The sequence below is a fragment of the Alligator mississippiensis genome, chromosome 5 (assembly GCF_030867095.1).
Source record: "Alligator mississippiensis isolate rAllMis1 chromosome 5, rAllMis1, whole genome shotgun sequence".
Classification (NCBI taxonomy): domain Eukaryota; kingdom Metazoa; phylum Chordata; order Crocodylia; family Alligatoridae; genus Alligator; species Alligator mississippiensis.
Genome location: NC_081828.1, coordinates 153,544,484 through 153,568,990, shown reverse-complemented (window position 1 = coordinate 153,568,990; position 24,507 = coordinate 153,544,484). Strand labels below are relative to the sequence as shown.

The 24,507-nt window shown below is 43.0% G+C and overlaps 1 protein-coding gene across 2 annotated transcripts in view; it reads right to left on the bottom strand.

Annotated features, from left to right (window-relative positions):
• ANKRD28 (ankyrin repeat domain 28) overlaps nucleotides 1-24,507 on the bottom strand; it is a 190,269-nt gene that overhangs the window by 142,329 nt on the left and 23,433 nt on the right. Inside the window, exon 1 of one of the 2 annotated variants that reach the window (XM_019497785.2) lies at nucleotides 15,643-15,718. The exons of the other annotated variant lie outside the window; for it this stretch is intronic. Within the exon in view, the coding sequence (XP_019353330.1) occupies nucleotides 15,643-15,657 (15 nt within the window). The 5' untranslated portion in view covers nucleotides 15,658-15,718. Of the gene's footprint in view, nucleotides 1-15,642; nucleotides 15,719-24,507 lie in introns of those variants that run through there. 2 annotated transcript variants of the gene reach the window in all.

The window sequence follows — 24,507 nt, the reverse complement described above, 5'->3', positions numbered from 1 at the left end:
CTCAGATATGTCATTTCTTTAAAGTTGTTCCTTTACATATGTTTGATCTTATATTTTGTTCATTAAAATAGGCATGTAACTGTTTTTCTGTACAAAATACTCAGTGTTTTGATAGAAGCTTTAATTTTTTTTAAATGAAAAAAAAAAGTAAATGTGAAAAATCTGTACCTCAAGAATTTCCACCCTTGATGAGGTGAATTCATAAGAAAACTACAATCTGCTGCAAAATTTTGGTTTTCTATAAAGCAGAAATCATGTGGTATTGCAGTTAAATCACAGAGGACAAGGAGATGATTTTCTTTTTCTCCCAGTGAAAGTCCTAACAGCTGTTTAACTCACAGTGCTCTAAGCATTAATAGAGATGGAATAAGTGAGCATATTTTGCCAACAGACCCCCCTCCAATCTAAAACCAGCAGCTGATAATTCCACTCCTCATAAAAATGAACAAATTATTTTAATTCTTACTATGGTCATTTGGGCTAAGTACAGACAGTCAAAAAGCCAGAGGCTCAATTGATTCAATCTTTGCAGGTTAGTCTAAAATGCATAGATTAAACTGATAAGCAAGTGAACAGACATTCACTTTTGATTCTGGAAATGCAGCCACATGCCTGCAGTGGCTCAGCCAGAAGCTGGGGGGAGGGGGGGGGGGTGCTAGAGCACACTTCTCTGCTTGGCTGGAGCAGACAGCTTAGGCCAAGGCTAGTCTGCCCACTCTGAAAGCAGCGGGGGAGGGAGGTGCAAAGCATCCTGTGATGCTGGGGGACTGCAAGTTAAACTTGAATCTGGAAAAGATCTGGGACAAAAGTTCAATAAACCCATTTAACCTAATCCATTGAGTCTGATACTACATCCATCCAGGTTTAACTTAAACTGGCTTCAGCCATTTTGAAAGCAGTTCATGTGCACTGACTTTCTGTTCTGTTACAGATTTGAACTGATTCCTGATCAGTTAAACTGGTTTACGTGTAATTTCTGTCCCTAGTCTTGGAAAAAAAAAAACAGGGCAGGGTGGAACCTTAGAGATTAACTTGTTCAGAAAGCCACAAACTAGAGATTTTCAATCTTTTCAGCCTCAAGGCACCACTCCACGATGTCGGTGAATTTAGCATCACCCCAGTTGACAATCATTGAGCTATTTATCTAACTGGTGCCAGGTGAGGGTGGCAGGGGTAGGACCTCTCCCTCTCCCTCTCCCTACAAGTCTGGATTTGAGAGGTCAGGACTAGCCCCTGCCACCGAGGCTGCTCCTCTAGGGTCTTGCATGCTGGCAACTGTAGCCACCTGCCCTTGCAACCCCTCCCACCAGCTCTGGGACCATGGGACAAGGAAGGCTGCAAAGCAAGGCTCTGCAGCCCTACATCTACCCACAGCACAGCATGCTGCACAGAGAATGGGGGCAGCTGGCAAAGGAGCTTCTGGTGGGGAGGTAGCAGGAGTCCCCAGTGGAACACCGCAGGTACTATTTGTCCTGGATACCTGTAAGGGCAGATATGGGGCAATGGATCAGGAAGTGAAGTACTCATCTCCTCAAACAAGAGCCAGATTCCACAGCCCTCTTGAAAGGACCTTGCAACATGACAGCTGAGAATCAATGCCATAAGCTTTTGTAACTAAACAACTTACTTCTCCAGATACTATGAATGTAGTTGCAGAAAGCAGGGGTATTAATAGAAAGAAATAAAGTAAGTCACACATACAGGATAAGGAAAGGATGGGGCACTGCTGTGAGAGGCAAAAGTGGGCTGAAGAGATCAAAAGGGAAAAGGCAAAGCAGTTAACCCACTGAGGGGCATATAAGGGTTATAAATGTTAGTCCACATAATGGGTTAAGAATCCAGAGTCTCTCTTGAGACTATACTTAACAGAGCCCCGTCTGTAGATGATTTCTTGTTTCACATTTTTATGTTCAAGTTATCTTTTTAAAGTTGTTTTAAAAGCCATGTACTCTGAGATCACTGATGGAAGGCCCAGGCAGATTAGACACAGAAGCCTATGGCATAACACTTTATCTGGATTGATGTCAATATCTTTCATGTAGGGATCACCCCATATGTCCCATATAGATAGCAGAGGGCACTGTAAGCATGTGACAGCACATATGACACCTGCTCCTCTGCTGATGAGTGAACCTCAGACACTATATTTTGTGTGGTTTGCTCTAGTGATTATGTGGTCTGTGTTGATGAGAACTCAGAGCTGGCATCTGGGTCTGAAGCAAGGCCTAGTAGGTTGGTAAGAGTAAGAGATGCTGGAGAGAAGAGCTGCTTGAGGTTGGGGTTGTAGGGGTGGGGTGAGCTGCCTGTAAACCAGACTGCAGATGGATTGGTCATCATTTTCAGGAGGTGATGGAAATCCTTGATGTGTGTGAAGTGTTCAAGCTAGGGGCTGTAGGTGACAAGAGGGATTTTTTATTGTCCTTAACAACTTCCACCTCTCCAAGCTGGCTCTAGAATACTCCACACAGCAAATTAAACTTATCGGATGCCACCACAAAACTTTTCAATAGCCACAGAAACATCACATTGCACTGGAAACAAACTGACCACTACAGCTACCTTCACACTCCCAACTTACACCCTAAGCCTACCACTAGATCCATCACCTACAGCCAGGCTTTCCAATACAACCCTATCTGCTCTGATCTCACCAACTGGGATGCACATCTCAGGGGTCTGGAGCAGGGATTCCTACACTTACCCAACACCATAGCCACTCAAATCAGAGCCAGACTCAGACCCTGCTCCAGCCTGCTACAATACTATGTGAAAAAGACAACACTGAAGAATGAGATTAGGGAAAAATGCATTATCATGCTCAGTTTAACACATTCTTACACCCGCTGAGAGTTCCAGCACCTTCATGCTTTGTGGCAGGAACGTAGAATTTGGAAGGGAGATGCCACTGGAATCACGTGTGCCTAAGTATGGTATATTTTCACCATTCCATCCAAAATCCATCCAAAACTGGCTGAATTAGAAGCCGCTGAAAAAAGTGCAGTTTATACTAACTTACGAAGCTGCTGTCAGATACTTGACTAACTTAAAAAGTAGTGCCTGCCAGGACCAAGTAAGTGGCCTATACCTCTTCTTCACACTGTTATGTAGAGGTGCACTGATATCGCAGTTGTATATCAGATCAGCACCGATAGAAGGAAAATTTACATTACTGGCTATTGGCTTTTTTGGATGGTGATAATGTCACTGATAAATGCCGAGTGCACGAATGCATGCACACAGCTAGGAATGCAGCTGGGCAGCTTGGAAAGCAGCACCCTGCTGGTAAGTCTGTGGGGGGCAGGGTGGGAGGGAAGGGGCACGGGGCCCCCACAATGTGGGAGAGAGTGGGGCAGGGATAGGGGCTGCCCAGCTAGGGTGGTGAATAGGACCCTGGGGCTGGGAGCAGGACAAAGCCGTAGGCAGCTCATCCAGGAGGTGCAAAGGGGTGAGGATGTGGAGGCAGCTCCCTGCTGCTGTGCACGCTTCCAGGAGATGCATAGGGGGCATGTGCCCCCTTGGATTTGTACATGGGGCAAGGACAGGCTGTCTGCTGTGGGCTCAGAGCCAGGGGCTGTGCCAGATTCTTCCCAGCAGATGGACTGAGTAGGGGCTGGGCTTGGGGCCAGCTCAGCTGCACCATCGGGGTGGCTATAGGGCTTGGGGTGGGTGGCACCATCAGGGAGGTGGCTACAGAGAATTATGGGCTGGCTATAGCCCCCACCTCCCCAAGGCCCTCCCTAACACCGCCCCTGCTTGGGGCACTCTAGACTGCTGCCTTTCCCTTGGGAACCCAGATTGGCATAGGCCGACATAGCTGGTTAATAATTGGGTATTGGCCAAGAAAATCTTTATCAGTGCACCCCTACTGTTGTGGAAGGGCAAACAGAGAAATCATGACATTTTCACTGTACTCATAATTCAAATCAATGTTAGCTAATGATTCTGTTAAAGCAAGTCTCAGGGACTAAACTGACTGCATCCTATCCAAGAACCACTCAATTACTGCAGGAAAATAACAGGTCTTTCAAGTGCATGTTAGTGTGGCTCCATGTACTAACTGCACTCTCAAGATAGCAAGACAAGGAGCAACAGCTGCAGGACTATGGAACGTCATCCTAAATTTGGCATTTGTTATAGAAACAGAATTAAACACATAATACCTAAGAAAGATCAATGGGTTACTCAACATGGCCAGACCCCCATAACTGAAGCAAGCACAGCACACAGTGTGAGCTCTGGTGCAAAGAGTCATGATCAGGGATCCAGGTTTTCTGTTTGCCATGAAAAAAAAGTAGTAAAACATGGATGTTCTCATTTTAAGGACAAAAGGGTAGATTTTCTCTTTTTAAAGAGAAAAGCACTGATTTTTCTTATTTAAAAGGAGAAAAAAAATGTGGGAAATAGCAGGTTTCCTCCTGCAGGCTAGAAGAGTTTAGAGTGAGGGGCACTGGCAGGACCAATGGGCTGTGGGTCAGGAGTGAGAGGCACCAACAGGACTGGCAAGGGTTGTGGCTTGGGAGGGGCAATGGCATGGATGGGAGCAGGGCACCAGCATATCAGGGCTGATCAGCACCACAAAGCAGTGTGGGGAGATGGGAAGGGGGACACAGCCACAGCTGGCCCCACATCCTAGTGAGTGCAGGGGGCAAGAGGATCTCAATTTTCCATAATAAAAAAAAACAAAATCAAATGCCAAGATTTACAGGTATTTAGAATGTATTTTATTATAGTGATTGAGGCACTGGTAGGCTTCCAAATTGCTTTAAATTTGTAAATATATCAATAAAGCATTATGTTCAACTGATGCCTACATATATAGTGGTATTTCATTTTAATCATGGGAAAAGGCAGATTTTGGGATTTTTAAATCAGAGAATTGGCAATTTTTTTTTTTCAAGGAAGTTGCAATTTTTAAACAGAAAAAACCCCCCTGGTCATGATGGCTGGCAGAGGAAATACACCAGTTAACTGGCAATGGAGGAAGATACATTGTGTTAAACACTTTAAAATTCTTAGAAAGAAGTCTAAGTCCCTAGCAGGGACGGTGATAGTTGTAAGTAAATGGGAATAATAGAACTCAATTGTTCAGGATGTAAGAGCATGCTACGAAGCTCTAGAGAACTCCAAGTATATAACATCTCCCTCAATCAGAACGTAGTTTGGGAGGAAAAATAGGCAAGGTGACTGACTCATGGCACTATGAACGCGCTGAACAGTGGAACTGTCAGCACCATCCTGTCCATATAAAACAGGGAAGCCCAACCGGTGGCCCACAAGCTGCATTTGGCGCTCCCAAGGCATTAACCTGCTCCAAAGCTTCCAGTCTGGGTATTGCTTTCCCCATCAACCCAGCTGTTACTGCTACCAAGTCCCTGAGCTTCCCCTCCCTCCTCCAGCTTCTGCTTCCTGCCTCCATACCCAGGGGCTTGGCAGGGCAGGGCAGCAGAGCTGTGGGAGCTCAAGACCAGGCAGCTTGAAGAAGCAACAACACTGTAAGAGGTGTTGAGGGGAGAAGTAAGCAAGGTACTGGGGTGGAAGGCAGGGAAAGAAGGCACATGGTATGACACAGCACTGGCACAGTAAGGCGAGTGGGGAGACGAGGATGCCCAACGTGCAGCATGGTACAGTCCCAGCCACTCAGAAGTCTGAGTGACTGGATACAAAAGACTGTGGAGAGTCAACCAAAAAAACCCAAACCCACAAACCCAACAACAACAAACTGGTCTGTCTCACCAATTCTCCAAAGTTAAAGCAACAATTAAAATGTCTTCAGAACAAAATGACTCAAGAGAAAGACAAAGAAGCAGGAGCAAGTTATTGGACACAGGTAACAGGTCCTTGGGAAACTTTATATTAGGTTAAGGAACAAAGAGCACTGCTGCATAGGCATAGAGCAGACAATCTTGACTGAACTACGAGAATACACAGCATGTTTCACATGAAGTAGTTCAGAATAGGCAGAGCTGAAACCAGGGCGATTCAAATTAAAAAAGAATCTTTTATATATATATCTTAATTAAGTCCTCCTGGTGGGCTTCTTCTTACTCTGCATCAGATTATATTGGTGCAGAGCAGTCCCTGTCCGTGGTGCTTAACCAGCTAACCAGACTATCCAGCGCAGAAACTCTGGATCTGGATCGACTATCTAACTATAGTGCTGCAAGACTGGGTCTGGGCAGTCTGAGAACAGGAATGGCAGCTGACTAAGCAGGTCTATCAACCAAAATTGCCCCAGGCAGTATAAAGTTACAGAACTGATTACAGCCATCTATTGATTTTTGGAAAACACTTTGAAGGTGATATATAAGAGGCCTTAAACTCCAGGGAGAAAAGAAAAGAATCAGGCAATGAACTTTAGCTCACAACCCCATCAGGAGCAAAAAATCTGGCAGTTATCAAACGGCTCTATTATGACCTAAACTCCCCAGGAATGGAAACTATTTTGGACTTCCACGGTAGCCACTCATAAGTGATAACAGACTGTGTGCTTAGGAAGTCTGCCAGATTGCCTCCAAGAATCAGCAAGGATCCATTAGAATTTATGCTATATCAATGGCCCCCACACAAGAGCCAATTTCTCTTTCAGACAAACTGAAGCCCATACCTTTCCACTTGTTGATGAAACACATTGCAGAAATACACTGCAGATGTGCTGTAGCACAAGATATGCATCACTTTTTTTTTTTTTTTTTTTTTTAGAAACAAGCAAGAATGGTACTTGGTGGCTCCAGGGTCCGTAACACCGGGGAGAAAAACTACATCATCCAAGGACCAGATGCCTTGCCTGTACAAGTGGTCCTGCTGACCTTCCCAAACTGGCCTTAAAGCCTTGTGTGGAGAGTAGAGATTAGAGAAAGGAGTTCTTTGTGCACATTCTTGAATTCCTTCCATCACTTCACTTCTGCAGTGAGGCAGGAGGGAACCAAAACCTCCTTGTTCATTTGACATTTTGCTAGAGAACAGAATAACATAAGCCATAGTGTGGTTGCTGCTGACATACAGCAATAACAGCTGATACCTGAATACCAAGTATTCAGCCTAATAGGCTCAGCCATATTTATGTTTCTCCCTCCTGAATAATAACAACTGCACCAACAGAAATTTCTGTTTCTATTTTGACTAATGTATAGTTAGGGACCTACTGAAATCACAATTTTGCAGATTTAACAGACACTGCGAAATCCAGCACTGGCCACAAAATCCAGGGGGGAGGTTTAGTAAAAATAAGTTTTCATGGTGCTGCAAACTGGCCACGCAGCCTGCCAGGGTGGAAGCAAGGTTCCCAGCACGAAGGGGAGCCCAAAATGGCTGCCACTCCAACCCCTCGCCACTGACTGGCTCAGGGAGCTGTCCATGACGTGGCTCTACCCCTCTCCATCAAATCAGTGGCAGGGCCACATGATGAATAGCCCTCATGACCAATCAGCGGTGAGTGGCAGGGCTACTGGGACCCCTCAGCCAGAGGCTGGCCCCTTGATCCCCCCACACACACAAACTCCATCAGACGCCTCCTCAAGTTTGGTAGTCCCCTATTTATAGTCAATCAAGGTTTCACAAACACTACTTCTGTGATGCAATAACATTTTTTGTTGTTGTTTATAAGGACAAATGCAATAGAGAAAGGGTACAATCAAGGCTTGGTGCCATCTCCTGCAGGGATCTGCTGTAGATCAGCCATGAGCTGATAAGAGAAAGTCCTTTCCAAGATATATTGCACTAGATGTTACAAGAAGACTCAGTGCCAAGGTGTCTGGACAGTAGTGTGTACTATAGTAAGGTCCCCCTGTAGGTGCTGACAGACATGCAGCTCTGTACTGTAATTTATGGTGCTTCACAAAAAGTGCCACAAGTTACAGTGTTCCCCCCTCCCCACCCCAATCCAACAGACATTCTCCGTTTACTCAGGGGGGAAGAGGGAGAGGGTGATCAAGATCCACTTTGGAGCCGATCCAGTGGAAAGAGGCTGCCTGTCTCTCCCCTAGACTCCATGCCTCCCAGCTCCAGTACTGTCTTCAGGATGGAATGGGGGAAAGGAGGGGAGGGAGCTCCATCTGAGGTTTGCCCAGACTGTGCTGGAGGGTGAGGTGGATGGATTAGAGCCCTCCCACCTCAAGGGAGCTCCAATTCACCTGCCCCACCCTCTAGTGCAGGCTGGGGAAACCCCAGACAGAGCTCTCTCCCCTTCCTCCCATCACAGCACTTCTATAAGGGCACAGCTATAGAGCATTTTCAAGGGGTCGATCACATGACAAACAACTTATGTCTGCACCCTGCGATTCTTCACTAGATACCCTGTTGCTGATCCTGGGGGTAATACTGCATTCTCTGCCTCTTATTTACCTGATTTCTTACAGGGGCAAGTATATAGATCCCTGGCTCCTAAAATCCATGACAGAATAGAATGCTCCACCTGTTTCCTCACTGAACAAGTTCATTCCCTCCAAAGACAGGCCCCTTATGGTGGCCTGTAAGTCGCTTAGTATTGCCAGTTCCCCTGAATATACAAGCCCAATTCACTGTGATAATTATGGCTATGGTTATTTGACTGTGCAGACATAACAGCCAAGGCAAAGGCTATCTGTAGTGAAATTATCACAACCATCTAACCCTCCTTGATTAATTTGAACTTAATTGTTCTGCAGGATTTTAGATACAGAACAGACTTCTTCCAATTAGGAAACCTATATTTGGTATACAGGAACCACTTAAAGTTGAGCTGAGGTGGAAGAATTTGCTTTGGGGGCAAAGAGGTTCAATTTTTTTGGGAGGGTGGGGGCTGGAGGAGTCTTTGTCCTTCAACATATTTTTATGGACTTTTTCTGCCCTTCCAAAACTCACCAGGAACCACGGCTTAAGTTGGGCATAGAAATAAGTCTCTTGAGGCAGAAATATTACCTGGGGTCTGCCGTACTCCTTTGCCAATTCTAGGATGCCTTCATACCACTGACATGCTGTTCCAAATATCCAAAAATGTTGAAGTCAGATGACTCAGAACAAGCATAAATTCAGGCTTTTTAATACTGCAATTAACTGATTTTTAAACAGTGTGTACATCTATACTTTCACCAAGACGTTCAGTGTGTGGTCATAAATGTAAGCAACTATACAACTTAGTTTTTGTGACAGTTTTTTCAGTCTTAGTACTGTTCTTACTATTTGTATATTGTCACTGTGCTTTAACTTAAGATTGTATGGTCTTCAAATACACACTGAATAAGTAAGACAATTTGTCAAAATAAATACTTATAGTGGGAAAATGGAAAAAAAAGTGAGAGAAAACAGTTGAAATAAGCTGTAATGCCCTAATGAATATGAGAATAGTTTTTCTGTGTGTTCCAGAATCACACTTATAAAGCCATATTTTCTACATTCACATCAATCCCTTATGCTCCACAAAATGCTTCAATAAATAAAGTGGGAAGGTTGAAATGAATCAGTGTACTGGTTTAATGGTAGTGTTCTATACTCCAAGTAAGGAGATATGTTTGGTTTCTACACTTATATTTTGTTCCTTTTTTCTAATTCACTTAGCAATACAGAGGAAAAAAAATGATATACTCTAACATGGGCGTGGGCAATGTTTTTTGGCCAGAGTGCTGAAAACCCCCACAATGCCTACCTTGGAAGGTGTCCGAGTGCTGGCATACCAGAAAAATAAAAACATGGCAGGATGCCCTGCTTGTGCCCCCCAACCAAAGCCCCTGCCCCCCAGCCCTGCTCATGCCCCGTGCCCCCCACCCAAAGCCCCTGCCCCCAGCCCTACTCATGCCCCTTGCCTCTCACCCAAAGCCCCTGCCCCCCAGCTCAGGTTCTGTGGCCATCAGCAGCTACCCAGAACCTGGGCCAGCTGCAGACAGCTGTTGCCTCCCCAGCCCTGCTCTCCAGGCAGGCAGCAGATACTCGTGATGCTCCCCGCTGTACTGCCCTTGCTACCACTTCTGCAGAGCAGCGTTGGAACCCAGCACGGCAGGGCACAGCGGGGGGCACAGAAAGCTGCCTGCCACTCCCAGCTCGCCTGACCATACTCCCCCCGCAGGTAGGGGCAGCAGCGAGGGGCACAACCCTGCATGCTGCCCACGCTGCTCCTGCGCACACATGGGAAGTGTGGCCTGGGTTTTGTGGCTATCAGCAGCTACCCAGAGCCAGGGCCAGCTGCAGCCAGGATGCTACAAACAGCTGCTGCCTCCCCACTCCCAGCCCTTGGCTCCAGGAAGGCAGCAGGTGCCTATAGTATGCCTGCTGGGGCTGGACCGGGGCGGGGAGGCAGCAGCTGTTTGTAGCCTCCCTCCCGGCTGCAGCCGGCCCCAGCTCTGGGCTAGCTGCTGCCAGCCATGGTGCCTGGGCTGCTCCCAGCCTGGCCTGCAGCCTCCCAGCTGCCTGCTGGGAACAGCCTGGGCTCCTGGCTGGCAGCAGCTACCCTAGAGCTGGGGCCAGCTGCAGCTGGGAGGCTACAAACAGCTGCTGCATCCCCACCCAGACCCCGGCCCCAGCCCCAGTGCATGCTGAGGAAAATGGCCTCACATGCCATGCTTGGCACACGTGCTGGGGGTTGCCGACCCCTACTATAACAATTTAACCATACTGGCCAGTATTAGGGGTGTGTGAAACGGGCCACATTCAAATTGGATTTGGCCCAAATCTGAAGACTCAATGCTGATTCGGAGAATCAGCAATTCAGCCACAGACATAGCTTTTTTCTACATACCTCAAGGTACCAGGCGTGGCTCGTAAATGCGATGGTGGGCTGGATAGAGCGTCCCACAGGAGCACCGAGGGTGGGGAGCATGTGCTCAGGGGTGAACCTGGAAGTAGACCAGAAGTACTTCCGGTCTACTTCCAGGTCCACCAGGGAGCGTGCTAGGGTGCCCCCCGCCTCGGCTTGATCAGCCATAGAGGTACCTGGGTGCGCCCCCAGACCCAGAAGGCATCAGTAGCCGAGCTGGGGGGGGGGCCGCGGTGTGCTCTCCAGTGGACCCGGAAATGGACTGGAAGTGCTTCTGGTCCACTTCTGGGTCTGCTGCCAAACATGCTGGGAAGCCCCTTTCACTCCTGTAGGATGCTCCATCCACCCCAGCATTGCAGCATTTGAGTCACCTGGTACCTTGGGGTATGTAGAAAAAACATTTAAAGCTGTGTCTATGGCCGAATCTTTCCAAATCGATTCAGAGAGATTGAAGGGTCTCCTGATTCAATTTGATTCAGATTCGGAGATTCGGCCACCAAATCGGGCCGAATCGAATCAGGCACTGAAGTTTCACACAGACCTAGCCAGTATACCTTGTCCTATACTGATAAGTAGAGCTCTTATGTTTGTATAAGATGCATTTCTACTGAGGAAGGGGAAGTCTACCTGTATAAAGTGTGCTCAAACTGTTAATCTTTATTTTCTGGTTTGCTCACACCAGAAGAATCAAGGAGAGAAGTAAAGCAGCACATTCAGCCTATTTTATCACTTCAAAGTTATCACTAATAAAGCAGCTATGTCAGACTCTCAAGAAAGTCCAATGCCTTTTCAAGCACAGAAACAACAATAATGATGTTGAGCCCTGAAGTTGAGGTGTAAAACAAAGGTTCTTTGGAACTTCCACTGCAGAATACATTGAGAATCACAATTAGAATCAAACATAGTAGAAACACAACCCAAAGACTCAAGGAAAAAATAATGTGAATCCAATTTGTAAACTCATCACAAAAGTACCAAACATCTGCTATTCCAGCTGACATCTGGTAATAATCTTCAGATTGACAAGAAATGTCAGTTTTAACATCAAACTAAAATTAGACAGACATAATTCTTTGATATCAAATGTACAATGTTAAATTGCAGGCAAGATTCTATCTTGTTTAGCCTTTTTATTTAAATTACAAAATACTTGGGTCACATGACAGTTCCTAAAATGTGTGCGAAACTGGAAGATTTTAATGATATATAAAGCACCCTGTGTGAATCATTATGCAAAATCCTTCAAACTATTTGATTATTCCAACACTAGTTAAGCTGTTCCGCTATTATTATTATTATTATTATTATAACAACACAAAGATAACAGGTGTTATCTGAATCCAGATCTGGCCTGCACACCAGAAGTTTCCTTCCTTTGCAGACAAAACTGGTTTTCATACACACACGCACACAAAAATAAAGATTAGACAACCACCCCTTTGGGCAATGGCAACACTCCCATAACATCTTTAAATTTTCCTATTTTTCTAATTGCACTAATAAATGGATTATTTCAACAGGAAATAACAGAAAACATTTTTCTTTATTTAATCTGCAGTTTAATAGTTTAGAAATGTCATTTTGTACCTCTCCATCCACCAATCCAGACTAATTATTCTGAACTTTCAACTACGAATAAACAGAGTTTGAAAAAAGTTCAGCTTGGGAGCCTATGAGGCTGAACAAAAAAAAAAAAAAGAAGTTTTGTAAATGTAATTTCCCTCCATAAGGCATGTCTCAAAACTAACCTACTATAATGCAAGGAACAAAATAAGATATTTTACTTAATTTTATTGAGGCTTAACTGAGGTTTATATTAGCCAACCGTTTGCTACATTTGCTACATTAAAATTAAAATGTTAAAGTCAAATTACGAGATGCCAGAATTCACAGTACCCATCCAACCATAATTCTACCCCTTGTAGATGTAATTGTGCCACAGCTAGTTTCATGATTGCATACAATTTTTCTCATGCGATTTCTACCTTATGCAGTGCACAAATCCAAACATTTCCTTTTCCTCTCATGGACCCAGATTCTTGGCTTTGTAACATTTTCTATTGTGAAAAGGAAGCAACAAGCAAGCAGGCAGACTGAAAAAAAATGCTAAATAGCTATCAAAGCTGTTTGTTATTTCCTGTATGTGTTCTCATAGTGGCCATCATGTTGCACATATCCTAATGATAAAGAATTATTTTCCTTCTCACTGCAAGCAGAAGTAATTTTAATTTTTAGGGAACTCAGTGAAGTAATTACTGTTCATATCTGTGTATTATTTGTTTAAATCTACTGTACCCATGTTTCAAATAGCAGCAACAAAAATTAAACGACATTGAGATGAACTAATTTTCTGTGGCACATAAACCAGTGAATTCATGTTGCTAGTAATTCCTTATCAGTATTTTTGTGTGTAGTTTAAACGTGCCACAGAAGCACATTACTGGTCAAAACTGTAAATGTAAGATACAATTTATCCTAGTTGCCTCCACTGGACAACAATGAAAAGTAAGTCTTCAGAATACAGTGAAACTTCAGTTTACAGCTATGGTCTTTCCTAGTATACTTGTTTTACTTTTCTTGCTACAGGCCAAGAAAGGAAAAAATGTCTTATATTCCCTAGTTGAAGTTCTGTGGTATCTTATTTGAAAACTAGCCATGACAATGTTCTGCAAGAGAGGAAAAAAGGAATCACACAAATCAAATATCCCTGGGATTCACACTTCAATAACACTTGGTCTAGGAACAGTTTCTGAGCTGCTTTACCTTTATCTGTTTATTGTGGATAAAATCATATCAGTTTAGGAGAAACCTATTCCACCAAACTTTACAGAGTAAGACACTGCATCACTTGAATTTTATGTTAGTAAAGTTAAAGAAATACAAAACTTCATCAATAAGCTCTAATGCTGAAGAAGAAGAGGTCTTCTTAGACAAAGGCAGTGTCAAAGGATAATACCAAAACCTTATTTTGAGATTTGCTGCATGTCATAATTGTTTTTGTACTGAAGTGCGGTCTTGCTGAGAAGCCCACGTTATGCTGTATCTATTTACAGCTATTGTCATGACTGTTTGGATTATTTTGTGCCAACTATGTATAAGTTGATAGTTTGGGATATGGAATTAAAGGAGTAGGCAAAACTGCCAATGGACCCTCGCCACTATGTTCTAGGGCCAGAGCAAATGCTCTTTACAGTAATGAACAGAAAGGGCGCACCTGTGCACTGTCTGTCTAGAATTTTGGTTTGGATAGGAACGATCCCACCTCAGGCACAGGGTTGGACTAGATAACCTCTGAGAGTCCCTTCCAGCCAGCTTCTCTATGATTCTATGATGGGGGTAATAGTCTACAATAAGCAGGGGCATCTGGAAGTAATGGCCCATCAGGCCAGAGGGACTCCAGGTACCCTAGAGTTTTCTGGTGATGACTCATGAGCATTAGAATAAATGTTAATTGGGGGATGACTTGCAGGCTTTTTAGAGCCTAGCTACACTGACCCCCGTTACCAGGACTGGTAGAGTCGGGAGGAAGGCCAATCTCGAGAACTGTGTCAAGGACTCTCATGGAAGGTGAGATGTGGAGACAGGAGCATAAGAATCTGTATTTGTTTTACTTTTCTGTCTTCAAACTCATAGACTGTTTTGTTTACATATTTTTTTCATCTTAACTACTAAGTTATTCTGCTGTTTGACTCCTTACTGACTTGCTGGTGGAAAATGTGATTTTTGGCCAGCTGATATTCTGTGCTGACTCTCTCCAGAAAGAGGAAGACCGATAATTTCTTTCATAACCCACAACTGGTGGCCACTTGGGGTCAGCAGAGATCCCTCACTGCAGCTGCAGAGCCCAGTGTAAGGGCAGAGAAACTGAGGTGCTGACAAGAAACTCTCAGGGCAAGCTGTGTCTGTTTCTTGGGGTGAGTGGCAGGACAGTGGGGAGAAACTCAGGGATCCAGGGGTCCCTTGCAGATGGGTTTGAGACAGAACTTCTGGTGGCATACAGCAGATGTCATCACTAAGCCCCGCAAGATATACATGCCCAGGTAATTCTGACAGGTCCACATAGCTCCTCTACTCGGCAGCTGTGCTGCCAGCAAGAAGAACATTCTGGGAAGATATCAACTGAAGGGATCACTGCAGCTGGCAACATGCAGAGGACTATCTACACCAGTGGTCACGAACCAGTGGACCTTGATCCACTGGTAGATCTTGGAGTCTCTTGTAGTCTATCTAAGGCTGGGGTGGGGGGGCTGAGTGCCCATGTGCACGCACGCGTGCGCCCCAACCCAGCAAGTCAGTTCATGGGGGAGGGAAGGGGCAGGGGCTAGATCAAGACCCCTGTGGTGAGGGACAGTGACGCAAAGGCAGAAGTAGGGGTAAGTTGAGCAGGGCCCTGGCCAAGTTAGACTTACCTGTTGGGGATGAGCATCCCCAAATAATTTTTTCTCCCTCTGCCTTGATCTGCCCTCCCTCCCCCCTTCCCTACCCATAGACTTACCTGCTGGGGAGGGGGTGGGGGTGACAGCAGCGGCAGCGCATGGTAGATCTTGGGCCGCTTTTAAATGCCAAATGTGTACTTTAAAAGGTTGGAGACTACTGATCTACACAACCCTTCTGTCAGTGGCCTAGAGGTGAGGAAGTCATCCTTCCTTCAGCAGAGGTAGAGCAACTCTGCTAGCAGAAAGGGGCCTTGAGTGGAATGCATTCAATTTTGACAGTAGATATTATGAAGACTTCACACACTATATCAAGCTCCACATTAGAAAGCTACTATACAACTGGCATTCTTTGAACAATGAAACACTTTCATCTTGTATCATAGATGGGACTAAATAAAGTGATAGCAACATTTTCAAGTCACACTAAGTTAAGCCTTGGAAGTTTCTTTATATAAAAGATTCTGTAAAATTTAAAAAACTTACGTGCATCGTTTCCATGAAGATTCTGACCAGATGAAGAAAAACTACCACCGGTTCATCTGGAAACAACAGCTAAGAACTAAGCAAGAACACATATTCAGTTGTTTCATATTCCTCTATACCAAGTTCTGTAAAACCAATTTTTAATTTGAAAGTATTTTTAGCCTTTCTGACTGCCAAGAGAGACTACAAGATACAAGTAAAATGATACCACTGATTGTTTTTGTAGAAAAGCAAAATTGGATTTTACAAAACTTTACTAAACTAACTGCAAAATAAGACTGTCAGGCTTTAAAGACAATTTCTTTTTCAGACAAATATCCTGATCAGTAACTGAAATACCACAATTCGTTAGTTTGTAATATAATATAAATGTTTGTTTTTTTTAATATTGAACAACATTAGTATTATTATCAAAAACTATTTCATCAATCAATACCAATCTCAACACCAAGATAGCAATTATCCCTTATAATCCTATTTACATTCAGACTCCTTAAGAACCGTCTTTTGGGTTGCGGATTTTTGTGCTTTGTCTCAACATATGGATTTGGGGAAGGAGAAGAAGGAATAATTCCAAATCAGTTTGAGCTGCATGACCTGGAAGGTGGAACAGAGAATGGTTTCACATGCTGTCTGAAGAACTAACTCTTACTGAATATTCTAAAAATTACAACATTCTGCTCTCCAAGCAAGAGCACTCCAATATTAAAAAACGTTCTTCCTTGAGAGTAAAATGTGGAAAATCCTTGTTCTGATAACTCTTCTGCTGTACAAGTGTCAATGTTTTCCTAGAGCTATCCTAGAGGTTTCTATTATTGTGATAATTTATCAAAAACTTATTTTGTAATGCAAAGTGCAAAGTAAGTGGTCTGACAAAAAAAAAAAAAACCCCAAAAAACCATAGAACACCACTATATTCCTTTACTTTAAAAAGTGCAGCACTTCTCGTTAAAATTATGCACTGCTGATTAAAAAGCAGCAGTAAACAGTTTTGTCACTTGGTGGCACCAAACCAAAGAAAATCAACATGAGCAATCTCAAAAAATGCCCTTAATCTAACTGAAAACTGCCATCTTTTCTTCCCAGCCACTATGCAGAATTTATGTGAGCTTGAAAATTAACAGTTACTGAATTCCCATATCCAAGATACAAGGGCCAAGACTATTTTGAAAGCTACCCTATTCTACACCTTCATCTTGCTGGTTTCCAGGTTCAACTGCCTCTAACTTGGAACATACATTAAATAAAAACTCTAACTAACCTTATAACAAAAGGTAAAGTGAAGAACAACACTGTAAAGGTAGATGCTACATGTTTAAATAGTTCTGATTCTACCTATAAAATATTTGCTGAAAAGTTTTAAAGAACAGATTTAAAAAAAGCAAAAATTTAGGGGTAGTTAGTTATGTTAGTCAAAAGTCTGAGGTGCTTCCCTGCCCTGCCTTCTACCGACTTTTGACTAACATGACTAACTACCCCTAAGTATTTATTTTGTTTATCTGTGCATTAAGCGACCCTCCAGCAGAAATAACTGCCCACCTTTGGTCTAGAAGCTAAGACCAGAACTGACTTCAAGGGAGTCTTTCAGGATGGAAATGGACATCTCCTTTGTGCAGCCATAAAATGTGTGTTAGCTTATGGCAGAAGAGCTTGGCAGAAGTGCATTAAGCTGCCTGGGCTCTCCAGCCTCCCCAGGGCAGGGGCATCTCAGGCACAAGAGGCCTGGTCCTACACACCTTGAGAATTCCCATGCAAGATCAAGCCCCTCAACCTTGAGCACCTGCCTCGCTTTCCCCATTTATCCAGGTGCAACCCTCCAGGACTGTGTCTTGGTAAGCAGGCAAAGTCACGGCTATTAGGGCCATGTGAAATTTTGATAGGCGTTGGTTCAAAGCTGTTTCAACAAGTTTCGAGCTCGAAACAGCAAAATCAAAACAAAACAAAAGGCTTCAAAACGAAATAAGGACACTCAAAACATTTTGAAAGTTCCGCCAGCTCGGTGGCAGGAGGAAGGGGAGAGCCAGGGCTGCGCTTGGGGTAGCTCTGCCACTGGCTCTCCCACTGCCTCCCGCCACTGGGCTGAGCTCCGTGTGGCTGGTGGAGCCACTCAGAGTGCAGCCCTGGCTCTCCCCTGCCTCCTGCCACCAAGCTGCACTCTGAGTGGTTCTGCCAGCCCCATGGAGCTCAGCCTGGGGGTGGGAGGTAGGGGAAGAGCCACTGGCCAGGGCTGCACCCCAAGTGACTCCATCACTGGCTCTCTGCTGCCTCCTGCCACCAGGCTCGGCTCCATGGGGCTGTGGAGCCTCTAGTCACCAGGCTGTGCTCTCCAGGGCTGCACTCAGAGTCAGGGCTGCTCCAGAAACAGCTCTGCCAGCCCCATGGAGCTCAGCTCAGCAGCAGAAGAGCCAGTGGCGGAGCCGCTTCCAATGCAGCCCTGGCCAGTGGCTCTCCCCCACCTCCCGCCACTGCCAGCAAGTGACATGAGTTTTGCTTTTAGCAGTTTGAGGTGCAGTTTCCCAGAAACTCTTGCAACTATCTCCTTGAAACTTGGCAGGCTTCATGCCCTCAGAAGGGGCTACCATCTGCAATTTTCATCAAAACCAGGCAAGAAATGACAAAGTTATAGGCTATAATGGGGAATCATGAAAATGCCTATCAGTGAAACACTGAAACAGTCTTGATGAAACAAAATAGAAAGTGATTCGAAATGAAACGAAACACTTTCCCTTTGAAACGGCAAAAAAGAAGTCGAAACAAAACAGTGCTGTTCTGCACATCCCTAATGACTACAGGGTACATGTTTGCAAGCTGGGGTTCCCTGACTACAGACATGCTTCCCACGAAACACAAGGGAATCCCTCTGTAGAACCAGCATGCATTCCTGGCAGCAGCATGGAGACACACCCCCCCATGGGAGATTCTGCCACTCAGCTTGCAAGCACACAGGATGGGAAATGCAAAAGACAGTCCTTTGCAGAGGGATTTGCATATACAAGTCTTAAAAAACAAAGAGAGAGGGCACTCTGTGACAACAGTTATACACTCAGGACTTAAGAAGGCAAAAGATAGGGTAGGGTGGCACTTTAGAGACTACCTGGTTCAGAGAAACATGAGCTTTCATAGGCAACAGCCTACTGCCATGACATCTGCCAGTGTTACCTAAAAAAGCTCATGCCATTCTGCACCAGTTAGTCTCTAAACTGCCATCCTCCTCTATCTTCCGCCTGACTTCACACTAACATAGGTAACTACCTCACTGCTCAGGACTGTGCCTGGGTTCCTACGATCAGAGACTTGATGAGTACTACCTTGCATTCAAAAGCTTGTCTAACCTTATCCCAACTACATGGCTGGTCTGATAAAAGATAGCAGCATAAGAAATTCTTGCCTCTCACAGGACTAAAAGAAATACAGAGACATTATATATACAAGTCACCCAACATAGCCTTCAGAGTCTTGTAAAATAGTATACAATAACTGTACCTTTCAAAATTATGTACAATAATGTTATGGTCTAAAATTAAACAAATGATGTTCAAAAACTAATCTAGTGATACTCCAGTGGAGGGACACAAGAGGCAGAGTTAAGGTTATTCATATTGTGTGAATAGTATGTGCTTTCCATAGAATCTTACATGCCATATTTTGAAGTTTCAACATTAGATTCAAAAAGCCTAAAAAAAACATTTGGCAGTTGCATAAATACTTGCAGTACGATGAAACTGAATCAAATGCTTATCTTGAACCAGTCACAAGAGAGAAAGTATTGTCCCTTAAAAAAAAAAAAAAAAAAAAAAAAAAAAAGCATGCTGTTTGGGTTGCAGCATTTAAATCGGATGACTCCAAACGGTCCATTTTCAGGTCACAACAGATGGTTCTCTTAAAGAGTTCCACCAATTTAAACATACAATGTTTTCTAAAAACTCTGAAGTAGGTGCACAAAGAAAGAAATACAGAGATAAAAGCAGTCCTTGCAGTTCTAGTTCTAGATAAGAGATGCATACCGTACTGTCAGGAATGACTAGAACTTCAACTCTACCCTCCCCCTTCCCTCTCTCCCCCCCTCCACACTACCAGGCCAGCAGCTTAATAGAAGAGAATATGACACCCAACTTACAAAAGAAACAAAAAATCTGTTTATGAGGAGAGGCAAAAGGTTCTGGAGATACTGATATGCACTCGATCCCATAACCCTACTAAATGTCAAATACCGTTTCCTCTTCCTATCCCAAACGAAGAAGTCTGATAACTAGGCTACAACAGTGGTAGTGGCACCCCCTCAAAAAAAAACCTAGAATGCTGGAGAGAAGCAAACACCCACAAATAGTCTGTTAAATGTTGGGGTGTGCGACTAAGATTTGGGTAAAAAACCCCAAAACCCAACAACAACACTGAAGTAATTTAATTATGGGAGTAGCAGCTACAGCCATAAAGCCTACTCCCCCTATAAAACAGATTTTGAATCTATCCTTATACTTTCTGAAAGAGTAAGGTGTATTTCCTGACAAAGATAAAACTGGAGTTTGGCTAATGATTTTTAGTTTTCTGCTAAAAGGAGAATGCAGCAAACAGCTAAAACGATAAGGAGAGCTATTATGAAACTACATCCTGTTCCTTTAACTATTTTGACCAATTCCATGCCTTTTCCATAGCCAGTTCTACAACTGATTTATTTAAGTTTATACTACAGTATTCCAATTTCCTGGAATGTTCTTGGAATAATTATCCATTAAGTATAGTTCCATGTGTTCTAGTTATTTGTATAGGTAGTGACAATACTGCAGACTGTCAGCAGAGGGTGCCTGGATCCGAAGAAAAATGTTTCCAAGCAAACCACTTGGGAAGCTTTGAAGAGCTGGATTAGGAGCTTCAGGGGGGTGATTAGAAAACCATTTAACTAGGTGCAAGGGAAACCTGATGCTCAGACCTTTTAGAAGAAAATGTTCAGAAATTCTGTGTGGAAAAGGTATAGAAGAAAATGAGGGAAGATGGTAGAGAATTGCACTAGTTTTTTTCCACTTGTTGTTAAAAGTGTATGTTATAATATACAGTTGTCAAATATGATGTCTCTAAGATTTACCTTAAATAAAATCTGAGGCACCTTTAGACAACACGTTGTGATTCTCCATTACAGAATACGGCCAAGTCTCCAAATCCGAGTCAAATACTTGCTGCTTTGCACAGACCTATTCAAGAACACTAGCTTAGAGGCCCCAACTGAGAATTACACTCAGCTCAGTACAAACAACAACCGTCCCTGCCTTAAGGAGTTTAAAATAAGCATCTAAAAGGTAGAAGGGGAAAGGAAAGGTCCAGAAAAATTAAGCAACTTGGCCAAAGTCAAACAGAAGGTCAGCAACTGAACCAAAAATCCAATCCAGGTTTCCTATCTTGCAAAAAAGTGGAGGCCAACCTTTTTTGGCAGGCACGCCACAAAATTAGCCCTGCACCCTCTAAGTGCCACTGATCCTTTTTTTCTTCCATGATCTACAGCTTTCAGTTTCTACCTCTGTGCTCCCTGCCAGATCAGATGCTCTGCTTTCTACTCTCTCCCCTATCTGCTACCTGTGCTGCCCGTCCCCTGCCCAATCTGCTGTGCACCACACAGAGGCTGCCCCATGCTGCATGTTTACACTTCTCTATACTAAGACATGCTGTCTCCCAGTTATCCAGATGAGTTATCTAGACTTCAGGGGATCTACAGAAGGAGAAACAATAGCATTTGTTTTTTTTTAATGGCTTCTGATGAACAACTTTAGCCTTTAACATTTAGAACTATAATATTCAAAAGATGCAGGATTTCTGCTGACTCTGCATAGGTCACTTAAGAAGAAAGTTACAGAAGAAAGCTCCTCTACAATTTCTATTTTCAAAATTAATCATTTGTATAACCTGCAAAAGCCACATACATGGTACAATTTTTAAAAACTAAAAGAACTTGAACTATTTTTAAAAAAAAAGCAAAAGTGCCTTACTGCCTTCTTTACCAAATTCGAGGGCTGCAGGCAGTCTTAAAAATCTAGCTGATATAGGACAAGAGTAAACAAGTTATGCCATCTGTACTCTCACAAAATAGTATGGCATATAGTTGGGCGGACACGAAGCAATATAACATTCCCATCAAAGCATTAAGAAAGCATTAAAAAGGAGAAATACGGGTCAGAAAAGCCAATAAATATTAAGACTACTAAAGCCCTTACTATATTTATTTACAATTATTAGCATAGTACACTACAAGTCATTTGACAATTAGATGTCAAGCTACTGCCAACACTTAAGGCTACTATCCTCCACTGTTAAAGTTACAGTTTCATAAATGCAATGAAAAGAGGGGCTGAGGTAGAAATGCTCACCTACAGAACTTATTTAAAATATATATAATTACTAATTATACACCCAGCAAAGAAGGGAATTAGGTGTTCTGAGGACAACAGGTTAAATGAATATGCTAGATAAGCAAAAGATGAGGTCACAAGAAAAAAACCTGGCAGAAGAAATATATAGCAAGATGCATAACCACACAAAATAGGCTATAAAATCCATGGGGAAAATGCTTCATATGCCAGTGTTTGAAGAATTTCAATTTTTAATATTTGTAAGGGATATCAGAGACCTAGAAACAAGTAGTAGTATCATCCAAGAACTGACTAATGAAAATGGCTACACTACAAGAAGGATGACAAAGCAAGCTCAGGTGATTGAACCACAGAGGGATGGTGTTCAAAAAGCAATTGTTTGGCTTGAAGAAAGATTCCTCATGTAATAATGAATTATTTTTATAAGTCTTTGCATCTTTACCACTTAATAACCAAGCTATAGACATAATATACTCCTAAATAGACAAAAATGGTTATGCAATCAATTACTAGGCTGCAATTTAAGAAAAACAGTGACTTTTATTCTAGTAAAAGCTGCAACTTTCTTTGTAAAATGTCAGTATCCTTTGGACTGTAGCCTGCACGAATCCAAACTTACCTGCTAGAAACTTTATAACTCAAATCAGAGTTTAATTACTAAAAATCTACCATATGTATGACAGTGCCTTAGCTTGACAAGAACTTGAAGCACATTCTTAACTGTTACACTGCATGTTAAACACAGTACTTTGAGTGAGACTCCTTTGAGTTTAATCCTTATTCTCTCACTAAATTCCTGGATAGCCTTACGCAAGTCACATTACCTCAGCTTTATCACCTTTAAAATGCAGAGAGCTAGCCACATCATCAATATTCTCATACCGAGATTTGAGTACTGCTAAATGGAAAGTATTTCCATTCATTATTAATTTCTCCCTGCAGTTTTCCTGTTCTAGTGCAGATATATTAATATGGCATGGGAAAAAGTTACAAACAATTCAGACCAATTAAGCATATTCCCTTAATCATTTAGCATTTTGTTGATTAAATTAGTCACTCTTTTTCAGCTTACTCTCTACATTGTATTAATAGCAAATTGATATTATGTTGTCATATATGAACCCTTAAAGAGTTTAAAAATACTCTCACTGCAATGAAACTTAGTAGATTTACAAGTAAATATATTTGACAAATAAATTTGATGTTTACTAGACAGGATAATTGTTTTTGAACCTTTCCACTTAGTGCTTATATTCAAGATTATTTGTGTCAGGTGTGCCACGATTTAGCCCCGCATCTTACCCAAGTGCCCTTTCCCAATCTGCTGCTCAGCTTTCTGCTGCCTGATCAAGCTGCTATTCTTCCTGCTTCCTCCTTTGTACTCCCTGACTAAACCTGATGTTCTGCTTTCTTCTCTCTGCTCTGCCTGCACCCTCCCCAATCTGCTGCATACCACAGAAAGACTGTCTGTGACACTTGTGGCACCCATTCTACTGTACAAAGTATTTCTAAAAGAGTTATAGTTCATCTTTTACAAGAACTGATTTTAATATACTAAGCATTCCTCCCTTTTGTCTTCTTCCACTCCTAAAATAAAAAACTACTAGAAAAAGATTCCTCTCACTTTTAAATTTTACAAGCATTTTCCCCCACATCCTCTTATATCTTTACTAAGATTCCATTTGTCCTTATATTCCTTTGACTCTGGCTACATTTGTAAGCGTCTATATTACTAACTGTGGAAAGACTACAGTGTAAAAAACCTTGACAGTTCAGTGAAAATCCAGTACCCGGGGAAAGGGTTCATATAATAATCATTACAAGCAACCATTTTTTTTATTTGTTATTTAGGAACATAAAGCTAACATCAAAAGTCTGAATCCTCAAAAGTCATTCAAGTACTGTATAACACATTAGAAATTTAAGAAACTGCTAAGTAAATCAAACTCAAATTTTTGCAAAAAAAGGGATATCATCCTTGGTGGGATTTGGAGGGGGGGGGGAAGAAAGGGGCAGAGAGTCTCAAGATTCTGTACTTAAGACAGACACTATTACTATAAAAAAATCAAAATTACTCATTGCACTTTCACTAGCCTGGTGATTACAGATTAAACTTTGTCTTTTACATTTAAAAAGAGGACACAATTTATGAACTGATATGGGGAGCTTCCTTCCTTAGGTTGCAACATAAGTTTTACCAGTAACAAAGCTGCTGATGTACTCACAGGCTTCGATCTAAGCATCTCCCTTCAACGATCCCAGGACAGCAAGGATCTAGAGACAAAAGTCATGACAACTTGGGAAATCCCCTTAATTCTCCAGGCTTTGTCACAATGTAGTCAGGACCAGATCCAGGAATGGCGAAAGGGGGTGCAGCCCTCCTCCCCCACATTTTGGCTGTGCTGTACATGCACACTGAGTTCTGAGATCACTGCCCGATCAGGGCTCCTGCCAGAGCTCCATGTGGGCAGTGAGCTCTGAGCTTGCAGGATGATTCAGGGGCACTCTG